This window comes from Spinacia oleracea, chromosome 1, assembly GCF_020520425.1.
Source record: "Spinacia oleracea cultivar Varoflay chromosome 1, BTI_SOV_V1, whole genome shotgun sequence".
Classification (NCBI taxonomy): Eukaryota; Viridiplantae; Streptophyta; class Magnoliopsida; order Caryophyllales; family Amaranthaceae; genus Spinacia; species Spinacia oleracea.
Genome location: NC_079487.1, coordinates 85,205,368 through 85,219,013, shown reverse-complemented (window position 1 = coordinate 85,219,013; position 13,646 = coordinate 85,205,368). Strand labels below are relative to the sequence as shown.

The 13,646-nt window shown below is 34.5% G+C and overlaps 1 protein-coding gene across 1 annotated transcript; it reads left to right on the top strand.

Moving 5' to 3' along the window:
* Positions 1-6,468: 6,468 nt before the first annotated feature.
* Positions 6,469-12,011, top strand: LOC110779183 (nucleoid-associated protein At4g30620, chloroplastic). Its single transcript, XM_021983718.2, has 7 exons — positions 6,469-6,646; positions 8,975-9,105; positions 10,886-10,986; positions 11,070-11,109; positions 11,283-11,354; positions 11,448-11,504; positions 11,610-12,011. Exons 1-7 carry the CDS (start codon positions 6,541-6,543, stop codon positions 11,682-11,684), a joined length of 582 nt encoding a protein of 193 aa, XP_021839410.1. The 5' UTR covers positions 6,469-6,540; the 3' UTR covers positions 11,685-12,011.
* Positions 12,012-13,646: the final 1,635 nt, after the last annotated feature.

The window sequence follows — 13,646 nt, the reverse complement described above, 5'->3', positions numbered from 1 at the left end:
TGTTTTAAAGTTTTAGAGTTTAAATCTTTGTAAAACATTATTGGTTAATCATTCACAATAAATGAAATGAATTCATTTTTCCATTTAATTTGTGGTTTATTAAATGATGAGTCCCTTCAATTTGACGATATATTCAAGATAGACTGTCAGGACCAGTCCTGTGACTAAGAAATGTCTATCAAGTGAACTTGAATGTCAAAGGTTGAAAATGGTCCCTAATCGGAGTTTTCTATAAAATTGGACGCATAGAAAACGTTAGACGATTAGAATGCAAGATGACTAGTAGTTCTGTTTCTTGAACTATGTGGACATGGCAATGTCATAATCATTTGCATAGATACTTACTTTGGGAAGACTAGTATCGGACAAGACCTATGAAACTTTACTGTAAGAGATGAAAATCTGTCATGAGTAAATTTCATTAAAATTATTAGACACTAAATCCTCAATACCTGAGTGATTTGAGATTACTTGTTTGAGAACTGGTTGCTTTGACGTTGACCAACCGTCGCACCGTAAAAGGAGGCTATAAAGGCAACGCTCAGGTAATCACCTATCAAACGAAGTCTAATCTCAAGATCGCAAGATTGGGATTGTCCTCCCATAAATCGGGATGAGATGCTTAAAAGTTGTACAAGGCCACTCGGAGAGCTAGAAACTGTGAAATGCATGGCCGTGCTCGGATGAATCATAGGCTATGATTATCTGTTTATTTGATCAGTTGAACTCTGAAACCGAGGAACACCTCTGGACATAATAAGGATGACAACTCTTACCTTATGTTCAAGAGCAAGCATCGAGCGACAAAGGAATTAGGAAATGCACACTTGTCCCTAAGGACAAGTGGGAGACTGAAGGAAATAATGCCCTTGGTCCAAGTATGCATTCTATGTTAAGTCTAATAAATGCGGTTCAGTATTAATTAACAAGTTAATAATTCAGTGAGATCAAGTGAGCTGAATGCCTAGCTAGAGGCCGCTTCAGTTCAAGTGGAATTAATGATATTAATCCACAGCTTACTCTTGACTGAACCCGTAGGGTCACACAAATAGTACGTAAACGGATCAAGTATTTAATGGCATTAAATACTCCATCTATGAATATTCGGAACCAACGGATCTTGGTTTCAGTGGGAGCTAAGATCGTCACAGGCAAGAAATGAATACTCCGGAAACGATGATATTGCCGGAAACGGAAATATGGATCGTATCGGAAATATAAATATTATCCAAGTCGTAGATGTTGCCGGAAACGGAAACATGGTACGTATCGGAAAATATTATCGGAAATGGAAATATTGCCAGAATCGGAAATATTGCCGGAAACGGAAATATTGTCAGAATCGGAAATATTACCAGAATCGGAAAATAATTCCGGAAACGGAAATATTAAATATTTGTTCGAAACGGAAATTAATTCCGGAATCGGAAATATTAAATATTGTTCGTATCGGAAATGAATTCCGGAATCGGAAAATTTAATCGGAAGCGCATCGTACGAATAAGCATCGGACGAGGCCTGCCGGACGAGGCCCAGCACGAAGCCAGGCCATCGCCCAGCAAGCCAAGCGCGCCGCACAAACAGCCTCGCCAGGCCCAGCGCAAGGCCAGGCCCAGCAGGCTGCGCAGCGCGCACAGCGCGCACAACACGCGCAGCGCGCAGCGCGCGCGGGCTCTGCGTGGGCTGCTGCTCGCGCGCACGCATGGGGGCCCATCGTGGCTGCCGTGCGTGTGTGTGCAAGTGTTTGTGTTCGTGCACGTTTCCTAAAACATGCAGAGTTCGGTTAATGATTAAATTCCTAATTCTATTTGATAAATTAATTAAATTAGAGTTCTTGTAGGATTCTAGGTTTAATTAATTTGTATCTGAGTAGGATTTCGATTCCCTTTCCATACCCCTATAAATATGAGGCTAGGGCTCACAATTTATAGTAAGTTTCAAAGTATTCAAAGTGAGTTTTTGAGAGAAAAATTCAGTCACACATTTGCCTATAAAGTGCCGAAAATAATAGTACCTTAAGGGCGATTCTAGTTGGTCAATCTTAAGGCGGATCCGGACGTGCTGTGGACTATCTACGGAGGGACGACACTTGGAGTCCTAAAGACTTGTTCTTGTTCGGTTCGGGCGCAGCTAGGGAAGGCACGCAACAAAGAGTATGCATCTAAACTATGCTAAATGATTATGTGTAAATAATATGTTTTCCTGGCTTTATGGTTTTTCCGCATGATTTATGAATTGTCATATGTATCATAACCTAACACCCTCATCCATCAAAATTTCCTCGATCTCCGCCCACTTAGGGAGGATACACATGCGGATCCCCCAAAAAACTTGCCCCACTAACACTTTTAGCCTGCATATGCGCACTCATCTACAATTCTTATTCCTATCCCCTCCATCAAAGATAGGAATGATATTCATCCCTCCAATCCCCGTTTTGAGAGGTACAAAATAAAATGCATCCGCTCTTCATCACCCTCTCCCGTGTATCCACATGCACCCGCCTCAAACCCACCCCTATACTCAACATTTTTTTTGGTAAGACATTTTTGAATTTCTATTCTCGAGTATTTGACAATTCGTTTGTCTGATTTGAATAATTAAGTAAATAAACAAAACATTATAATAAGTAAGTTATTAGTATTTTTTTTTATATTCATAACCAACGTAGTAGAACTTTTAGTAAGTGTTAGTTATGCATATTATATTTGGTAAAAAGAAATGAACCATTTGATATTACGATTCTCGGCCCTATATTTTCGAAATATGGATACTATTTGCGTGACATTATAGGGCTGTAAAATATTTGATGTTGTAAATTATTTTAAGTTTAATTATCTATATTAACGAAGAGGCGAATCAATGAGTGACATTAGTCATCACCACATTGATTTCCACTCTTTTAGTATAATTTTTGATATTATAAGATAATCAAATAAAAGAACAACACTTGTCAGCACCATGTATTTAACTATATAAGATATAACCATTACAACGTCTATGGCTTATGATATAATATATTAAATTTGTATTATGTAAGTATTTAGACAAATCCAACAAAATGATACGGAGTACATGACTATGTTCATCGTCTATATTAATAGTCACCAAATAACATTAAAATTAGAGAGATGTGTAATATAATAGTTAGTGTAAAAATAAAAGAGTTACATCTAAAAAATTGAGGAGTTACATAGTAGAGTAGTAGATAGATTAGGTTACGCAAGTTTTTCTCTTGTTTAAGGAAGTTACATACTCCGTACTTTCTTTTTTAAAGTAATAAAATATTTCTTATAATTATCGAATTTAGTTGTCAAAATATTATACAATATTATATTAACCTTTTTTTTAATACTATATTCATACTTCATTGATTTTCTAATTTATTTGTATTCTAGTTATGTAAGTACAAATCGGTAGATTACATTAATTATTTTTTGTAAATATCCTACTACGTAATCCGTTTATTATTTTAAAAAAAATATATAATCATATATTGTTATATTTGTTACCAAAATATAAAAACAGATTTTATAAAGTATTACTCATGTATAGAATGACATTTTTTTTAGGAAAATAGAATCAAATACTTTATTGGGTAAAAAGGTAACAAAATAATTTACAATCAAGTATTTTATTTTTTAATTTTTTTATATCTAAAAGAGAGGCCAATCAATGAGTGACATTTGTCGTCACCACATTGATTTCCTCTCTTTTAGTATAATATATAGATAGATGATCTTTTACGATTTTAGTGCTTTTTACGATTTTGCGTTTTGTTCTTATTTTTCTGCGTTTTGGTGCAGGTGCACGAGCGCAAATTGGATGGTGCAGGCGTGTGCACGTAGCTCTAGGTGCACCGGGATCAAAACGACCAACATTAAACATAAAACGCGCGTTTTTATTAAATTCCCAGAAAAAAGAACAATGCCCTTGAACAAAAGAACAATTCCCCTAAACAAAAGAACATTAAAGGCTCTGTTCTTTTCAGCTATGTTTATCGCGTTTTTATTTGATTCGTTGTTATTTTTGCGATATATATTCTTCTGGGTTTTATATTTTGAATTCAAACTATGAAGAGGAGAGAGAAAGTTTGAACTAGGTTTTCTTAAATGGGTTTTAGAGAGAGAAAGTAATGAAAATCCCCAAAAATTCGTTGATTTTTCTGCTTCAACATCAAATTAAATTGATTTTTCTTCTTCAAACCTGAATTCTGCAGCTGGTAATCTGATTTTGGGAGGTAATTTTTCAATTTTGTAATAATAAATGGTATGTTTTGATGATTTTGATTTTGTAATAATTGTGTTTTTGATGATTTTGACTATGTTGATGATTTTGATTGTGTAATAATCGTGTTTTGATGAATTTGATGATTTTAATGAATCAAATTATGTAATAACACGCTGATTTTGTTGAAATCGTTGATTTTGAAGATTTTGATTACGTAATTACGATTTTTTTCCCAGAAAAGAACATTTTTACCTATTAAAGGAACATATGTTCGTATTAAAAGAACAGTTTCATTATGCTCGTATTAAAAGAACAGTTTCATTATAGTAGAAAAATAGACCATTTGCGTTTCATAATTTGTTCTTTTATTTTACTGTGTTCTTCTTTTTTATTATTTTCAATTTTATTTGCGTTTCATAACTTGTTCTTTTTATTTTATTGTGTTATTTTTCTTGTTACTTTTTATTTATCCTTTGTTTCTTTGATTGCGTTCTTTTTCTTGTTTTTATACATGTTAAACTATTATTTTTTTTCAGATATTAAGAATAATGTGCTTGATAATTCATAACAGAATGATGAAAATGATGATTCCGAATCATATGTTATTGTGGGACAAAGTACTTGACTTGTTCCTTTTAGTCTCTATATTTGTTCTTTTAGTCTTTTCATTTGTTCTTTTTATAATACTCTGTTAAAATAACAAAATAAAAACACGTGCACAGTTCTCATTATGCACTCTTTAACAATTTTTCCTTTCTCCTTCTTTGTTCTTCAATTATTTGATTCTACTTCCTATTTGTTCATTTTCTATTTTTCAGCAACTATATATATAATAATTGTACTTATGAGTCATAACCATTAGTCATTTTATAAATACATTTTAGAGAGAGAAAGAGAAGATGATTTATATTCTCTCAACATAAGAGAGATTTTTTGAAAGAGAAAGAGTTAGATGGTGAGTGATAGAGTAAAAAAAAACATTTTCTCCTTATTCTCTCTCTAAAATTCCTTCTGAATGTTTCTTGTTTGTTGAAAATGAGTGAATTAAGAAAAAACACTAGTTCAATTTGGTTAGTTTTCGAAGCAAGAGAATCTCTGGAGAGCGTGATATTTTCCGAGGATTGAGATCAGTTTTTTAAGATTTATTAAAAGATATTGATGTTCCTGATACATGTTGATCAAGTGATTAAGGTACGTTTCCTTGTTCTTTCCTCTAATGTTCTTTTTCAAGTTGTTATGTTCTTTTCACAACTTTACTTTTACTGTGTCATCAACATAGTTTGTTCTTTTAAATCAACATAGTTTGTTCTTTTATATCAACGTACATAGATTGTTAAAAAAGAACATATAATGGTTTGAAAAGAACAAATAACACTTAAAAAAGAACATAGTCCGATTTGTGGTAAAAGAACAAAAAATACTTTTTAAAAAAATATAGATTTAGTTTTAAGTGCATCAAAAAATCTTCGTTTCGTCTTTTTAATTAGAACATAAAATCGTTTGAATAGAACAAATAACACTTAATAAAAGAACATAGTTCTGATGCGTGGGATAAGAACAAAAATACATTTAAATAAAAATATAGATCTAGTTTTAAGTGCATCAAAATATCGTCGTTTTCGTCTTTTTAATTAGAACACTAAGTGGTTTGAAAAGAACAAATACAACTAATAAAAGAACATAGATTTGTTGTTCTTTTCGTCCCTTTCAATCTGTTCTTTTGTTTGATAAGGAAAAAGAAAATGTTGTTCTTTTCCATGTGTTTTGTTCTTTTTTCTTCTGTTTTGTAAAAAAGTTGTTGTTCTTTTTTTAATTATTTTGTGTTCTTTTTAACTTATTTATGTTTTTTAATATTTAATAACATTATCGATAATATTTTTTTTTTGTTTTTCTGTTGTATTTTTCACACGATGTTCTTTTTGAACAATAATTGTTCTTTTTATAGTTTATGAGGAGAGAGAATATGTTATTTTCATTTTTGTATATTTTCTTTAGTTTTTTAGCATTAGTGTTCTTTTCAGGTTTTAGTTAATGTTCTTTTCGTTTACTTTATTATGTTTTTTCTGTTTAGTTTGTTATGTTCTTTTTCGTTTTCTTTTAATGTTTTTGCGTTTTGGTACAGGTGCACGTAGATCTACGTACAGGCCCCTGCACCATCCGCGCGTTGCTTCCTCTATAGCGTTTACACCATCCGCGCGTTGGGAGTGTACGGGACATTTATGAACACCCCTTCGATAAAGATATTTCATTCAAAAGGGTTTATCTTCTCTTACACTCTCACACACTCAACTGTTTCTCTCTCCTTCTTCCATGGCGTGTACAAGCACCCTCCTTAGCGCATCAAAACTTCCAATTCATTGCAGAATCAATGACACCTTCAAAAATCCCACCTCTTCTTCTATCTCCTTCTCCTTCTGTAAGCTCTCTTTTCCTCTCTCCTTTATCTCCTGTTTTATGCTCTATTTTAGTGTCTCTTCATCGTTTATTATTGGTTCTTCTCCTTCATTTTGTTGTTGTGCGTCGAATTATTACGTGAACTGACTTTCTCTTTCTTATCTAATTGAATTTGGTAATTGGTTTATCATGATATTGGGGTATTGTGATTTTGGGTTTTATTAGTATTTTATTTTATTTAGGGTTTATCAGTGATGTAATTGCCCTAATTGGCTTATATTGATTGAATTATTATCTATAAACCATTATCATTTGAAAGATCCCACCATTTACTTAATAGGAATTTTTTTCTTTACTGGATTATGTAGCTGTTGAATTCTTAAGGATGTTATGACCATGTTAATTAGCTAGCTTGTGGCGAAGCGGTCAATTCTATTAGGGTACTCCCATTCTTTTTGCCCCCCCACCCCTCCCCCCTTAATGTCTTAGATACTCAGGTTTGAGCACTCTGTGAGACCCAGTTGTCAGACTCGTCTTTCTAATGAAATTTTAGGAATTTACCATTTTATGATCCAAATTGTCAAGTCACTAATGTTCATTATCCAATGTTACTCAGGGTCGAATATTGGTATGGGACACGGATAAATGTCAGACTTGGCTATCTAATGGAAATTTGCCATTGTCAACTCACAATTGTTCATCATTCGAGTTACTTGGGGAGTTAGTTCTTAGAGTGTCGTTCCGTGTAGCGGTGTTGAGGTACTTGCTGCATAGGATAGGCTCACCGTGGTTCAAAAAAATCCATGGTATTAAAAGCTTTAAAAACAAATAAATCTACGAAGATAAAGGTAGGTACAAAAACTTAATAAGTGTATGTTCTACTGCTTATTGTATGTCTAGTGGTTGTCTGACATTTGAAAGGTCAAAGGAACTTGTTGTATAATCAAGAAAAACACAATTCGGACCTTATTAGCACTTATTAGATGTTTATTTCTCCTGAATTCTCCAACTAGCTTTACAGGCCATAGATCAGAGCCATTGATGACAAATTGATATTGCATTTCTGCTAGATTTAGTGTTCCCAAGTTGTAATGAAGTCGACAACATAAATAAATGGGATAACCATGGACCAGTATGTAGAAAGATCATGCTACCATTATGGCTTCTTTTAGTCCATAATTTTAGAATGAAAAATGAGGTATTCTTAAGCGAATGAAATGAGTGAATATCCCTCTCTGTTTTTCTTTCTTGCTGGAATGGATCATCCTGATATTGACTTCAAGGTCAATGAGCGGAAACCAATAATTTTTGGTGAGCCCATTCTGGCTTGGCTGCATGCCACTATCTACGGCGTGGGCCATCTGAGAAGCCAGCATTTACAAGTTTAAGTTTATTCGAATTAGGGAGGAAATTGATATCCCAACAGGCTAGCTCGTGTTCTGATCACCCTAACCTCATGTACCTCTTGGTCCCTGGAAAGCATGAACTACTTGAGTTCCAGTCTTCCAGATTTATGCTTTAAAGAATAAAAAGAAAGTGCATAGCTCCATGTTATTCAAACAAATACGATTTTGGTTAGGAGAAGAAGGGAAAAAAAACTACTTTATGGTTGATATTTGGTGCTCTGCAGGATCTCTGCAATATGCAAACTTAGTGATTCTCTCACAATCATATTCTTCTCTGAATTTATATGTTAATATAATGTCGTTAAATTTTAGAAAAGTTCACTCCCCGGTACTTTTTTTTTTCTGTTATCATTGCTCACAAAACAGAGTACTTTCAAGGGAAAAAGTTTATAAGTAGTTGCCTGTGATACAAGTGCCTCAACCTGTTCGGCTGTTCCTGATGTATGTTAAAAAATCTCAAAAAAGAAGTCCATTATGGTTTAGGAACTCAGTCAATAATGTATTGGTTCGTTACAGATTGGCGTTTGAAGATACCCTTATATGTCAATCATGCCTGAGGAAAGAATCTATGCACTAATTGTGCACTTTTGCTATGATTTTCCTGGACCACAGATGATGTATGCCCTGGGACCATATTAGAGGTCTCACTCAGTAGTATGCAGTCAAATTCTGATAAAGAGTTTGAGATTTTCAGTTTGCATTTCTCTTTTGCAGTGGTTTGAATTGGTGTTTGGAGGGAATTGGGCAATAACTGAAATTTGTGACTTATGGGGAAATTGCATATGATGGGCCTGACAGTTAATTTATGTTATCTAGTGTGTTTTTATCCTTACAAAGCACTAGTTTGATTATGTTTAAATGTTTTAATGCATCCCTGAAGTGTTGTATTCCATGTGCCGTGCTTAATTGTCATGTAATCTAATCATTTCCATAAATGTTCACAGGCAAGTTAAATAATTCCGTTGGTCGTCCACGTTTGTTGTGGACAAACAGCAAGCCTGGTAAAAACACAAGATCAGTACGTGTTTATGGTTTATTTGGAGGGAAAAAGGATGACAAGGGTGATGACTCAAAAGTGAGAGTTCTCTTACCTTCTTATAATAATGCTCATGTTAAAGCAAATCTTCATTCTTTGTAGCTATTGTAATACACTTTTGCATTAAAAAAAGGTGCCTTCCTGTGGGTATGTAAGATTGTAAAAATTTCGAAGACTATTTGTGAGCTTGCCTCTTATCTATAGTGTTCCTGCCTTTGGCATGTTTCTATTTGGCCAAAGTAGAGCTCTCAGATAAAGTTAACAATAGCAGGGGAAGTTGTGAGATACTGTCCTAAGTCTCCTGATCATTGTAGAGCATATTGTCTTCTATGATTCAGGGATCAAACTCACCATTTGTATTCAGGTCAATCACCGAAGCCACCATCAAGTCCTCACTTTTGCTTCCTAGATTGAGAGGGTTCTTCGTATTCCTTTGATATGCAACTCACATTAACAGTTATGTCCTGGGTCACCTTCCTTTTTTATTGAATCAGACCCTCAGCAACAGATAGCTTCCGTCTAACCTTCTTATAGGAACCAACCTTTTATTTCTAATTAAGTCTTCAAGTGCCTCCTCATTACTTCCAAAGTGTGAATGTGATGCAGCTCTTCTGGAAAGGGCGTCACCTTCCTTTTTTATTGAATCAGACCCTCAGCAACAGATAGCTTCCGTCTAACCTTCTTATAGGATCCAACCTTTTATTTCTAATTAAGTCTTCAAGTGCCTCCTCATTACTTCCCAAGTGTGAATGTGATGCAGCCCTTCTGGAAAGGGCCTCCACATTGTTTGGGTCTAGCTTTTGGGTCAAAGAGAAGACTGTGGAATTGTAGATGCTTCCGCAAACATACCCAATTTAGTTTTACATGCTGCAGAACTTATATTCAGAAAAGTTACCTTCGTTGTTAGCCTTACACTTTGTTTGGCTAGCATTTGTGGAAGGGAAGGGAGGGAAAAAGAGGTAAGAGAAAGGGATGTGAGGGGAGGGGAGGGGAGGGAAAAAATGATCTTCCATTTTCCTTCCAAACCTTTCCAACAATGGAAGGATCTGATTTATTGAAAGGGGAAGGAAAGTGGATCCCTCCATATCTCCAATCCTTTTCGCTTCCTTCCCCTAATCCCTTGTATCTTATCCAAATAAGGGAAAATGTCCTTTTCACTTTCCCTTCCCTCCCTTCCCTGCAAATTTTCCTAACCAAACATAGTGTTGGTGTGAAAAGCAAAAGCTTTTAATATCCTAACTGATACGAGGAATTTCCTTCTTTTTTTAGTAGCTTTTTAAATGGAAAGACTTCATCAGGACTTAGAAATGTACCCAAAAAATATCATCCTCAAAATTGGATTTAAAATTTTAAATGGAACGATATAAGAGATAAAATTGTTCTTTATTCCTGACTGAATTCAAGTTCCAACAGGAAATAGTCTCCGAAAAACATGCTAAAGAAGATTGCCAAAAAAAATGACAAGAACTCAATTTCAGGGGTGGAGGAGGATATGAATAACCTGGAATTCTAGGAGTGATAACCAGCTTCTAATATGACAAACAGTTTATTGACACAGGTTTTGGTCTTTTGGCCTATTTTTTTCCTTTCTAGAGTAGTGACTAGTGAGTTTGTCAAAAACATGTTTGTTACTTGAGATTGAAGAATTTTGTGCATTACATAATTTTGCTGATTTATTCACCTCCCTTCGTCTTTGTGGACTGTAGGATAAAAATTTATTCATTCAGAGTAGGAGTTTTCTTAGATAGTGTGGCGTTGTACATGCCCACGATATATTTATTGTCGAGTTTCTACTAAACTTACCTTCTTGAATACATAGGCTGGAATACTTGGCAACATGCAAAATTTGTATGAGACGGTCAAGAAGGCTCAAATGGTAGTCCAAGTTGAAGCAGTTAAAGTGCAAAAAGAGCTGGCAGCGTATGTGCTAATTTCTAACAATGTTTGAGTTGAATATTGATTTCATGTAAAGTGTTTCTTTTGTTATTGTTTTGGTCTTGCAGAGCAGAGTTTGATGGTTATTGTGAAGATGAGCTCATAAAGGTATGTTGTTTTTCATAATGTTGCGCAACCTCTCTATTTGAACTAGCTTCTTATCAACAAGCTTTTCATGTGATTGCTGTGTGTATCATTGTCACTGAAACATATGTATGTTATTTTATCTCTGGACCTTTAAATAAGGCAACATCTTCATTATTCAAACGTCTCTTTATCAGGTTACCCTCTCTGGTAATCAACAACCTGTCCGGACTGAGATTACTGAAGCTGCAATGAAACTTGGGGCTGAAGTGAGCTTTAGATAATTCTGTGTGTTTTTCTTCCAACTAATGTCTGTCATACGCTTGTTCCCTTCCTGAACAACTGCTTTATCTTTCACGCAGAAACTCTCTCTTTTAGTTACCGAGGCATACAAAGATGCACACCAAAAAAGCGTGCTGGTGAGATGAGACACCATGTTTAATCTTTCAATTAGTCAACAAAAAAGTTATAGAAGGGGAAACTGTTATTTCTAGATTTCTAAGATGGTTTTGTTCTTTTGTCAGGCAATGAAGGAAAGAATGGGCAATCTTGCCCAAAGTTTAGGGATGCCACCCGGCTTGAGTGAGGGTCTGAAGTAAGGCTTTTTGAACGAATGTTGGAGGATTAATCTCCAAAGTGACTTCGGTTGATCCAACAGAGGACTCAAATCTTTTGCACTGAGTTATGTAACTTCCTTGTATACACTAGATGATAATTCCAATTCTTTTGAAATTTTACGTAATCAAAGAATTGAACGTGGTCTAATGTTGGGCTGATGTATGGTTGCATTTCGACCAATCTTTAGGTATTGTTTTAAATTTTGATTGATATGGCAGCATAAGGTGTATATTCCAGTACAACCTTTTTGTTCGGTGAGTGTGTAAAACTCCTAATTCCTGAAGGTGTCTTGTTTTAGATGATTTGGAGAGATGTGCGTAAAGGATGTCGTTGAATGTAACATAAGAGCCTAAATGAGCCATTCGAATTGAGAAAGGGTCATCGAGGACTAACGGAAGAAATGCAAACAAGTGAATTGGCTGATTTGCGGGCTTTTAAATTCAATCACATGAAGACTTTCTTTTAACTTCTTTTGTTGCTAGAAACTTCTGATAATCCAATCACATGGTGGATTTGCTTACATTGTGGTATCACAATTCACAAATGAAATTGAGGCACCGTTTGATAGGCCGTAAAAGTATTTTCTGGGAAAATAGTTTTTCTCTTATTTTCATTTTATATTGTTTGATTTGCAAAGGAGTGTAAAGTATTTTCACTAGGAATAAAATGAGAGGAAAATTGTTTTCCTTCCTTTTTCCTTATCTCTCTTGTACACTCCTCTCGCTTACCTGCTTACTTTCTCTTTTATTTAGCAAATTTGTCAGAAATCACCTTTTAAAATAGAGAATTTGCGAAAAATCACCTTTTAAAAAATAAATTGCGAGAAGAAACCCGATTTATAAATATTTTTGCGAGAGACCTCATTTAACCGGATTCCGGTAGTTGACTCTTTTTTATGGCGTTGACTTTACATGTGACTTCTTTTAACAAAAAAATAAATCGTTTTTTCATATTCTTCCCTTTAATTTTCCCTTAAACACCGCTCATTTGAATTTTTGGGTTTCTTCCTAAAATTTGGTGAATTTCTGGATAAGTTTTCCATAAACCATCTTACTCATTTTGCAGATCACCCAGAAAAACTAACAAAAGTTCAAAGTCAAAAGTTGAAATTAGGGACATTCAACTCATTCTAATTTGATTGATTAGGTTGATGGTTGTGTTGAAATTTTGAGTATTTATATGCATTTTTGAATGAATTACTGTAAGTAGTTGTTAACTTGTGTTCTTGTTATAATTTTATGGCGTAAATTTGGGGTTATGTATGTCGGAGATTCGATAATTTGTTGTTTCCATAATTTGCTGGTTTCTGTTTCTATAATTTTCTTCTCAACACCTCGACTCTCTCTGTCAGTTCACCACTGCAGTTGAAGGTGATAGAAATAAAATGGAGTGAAAAGTGAATGGGAAGAATGTAAAAATGATTGAATTTTTTGTTTAAAAAAGTCAAGTGCAAGTCAACGTTGAGAAAAAGAGTTAACCACCGGAATCCAGCTTTGGTTTCTCGCAAAAATATTTATAAATCGGATTTCTTCTCGCAAAATCTCTATTTTAAAAGGTGGTTTCTGACAAATTTGCGTTTTTATTTTCCTTTGGTTTCTTCATTTTTCTTACATGTACTAAACAACGGAAAACTAATTTTAAAATTGTGTTTTTCATTGTAAATTATTTTCCACGAAAATCATTTTACAGAAAATGTTTTACACCCCAAGCGGAGCCTGAATCAAAACTTATGTGCGTTTTGGTGTTACTTCCGGCGAGCTCTTATTCTCAAGAGACATTGAAACTAAACAATTCCCATTTCCTTTTGGGTCATTCTTCTTGAGTTTGATAGAGTTTGATAGAGTTTGAACATTGTAGCCATCAATCCCCGGGGCCTTGATTTTGTCCATGTCCAAAAGAGCTGAATTTTCTTCTGCTGGCACCTTGGCACTGGGAACACCGTT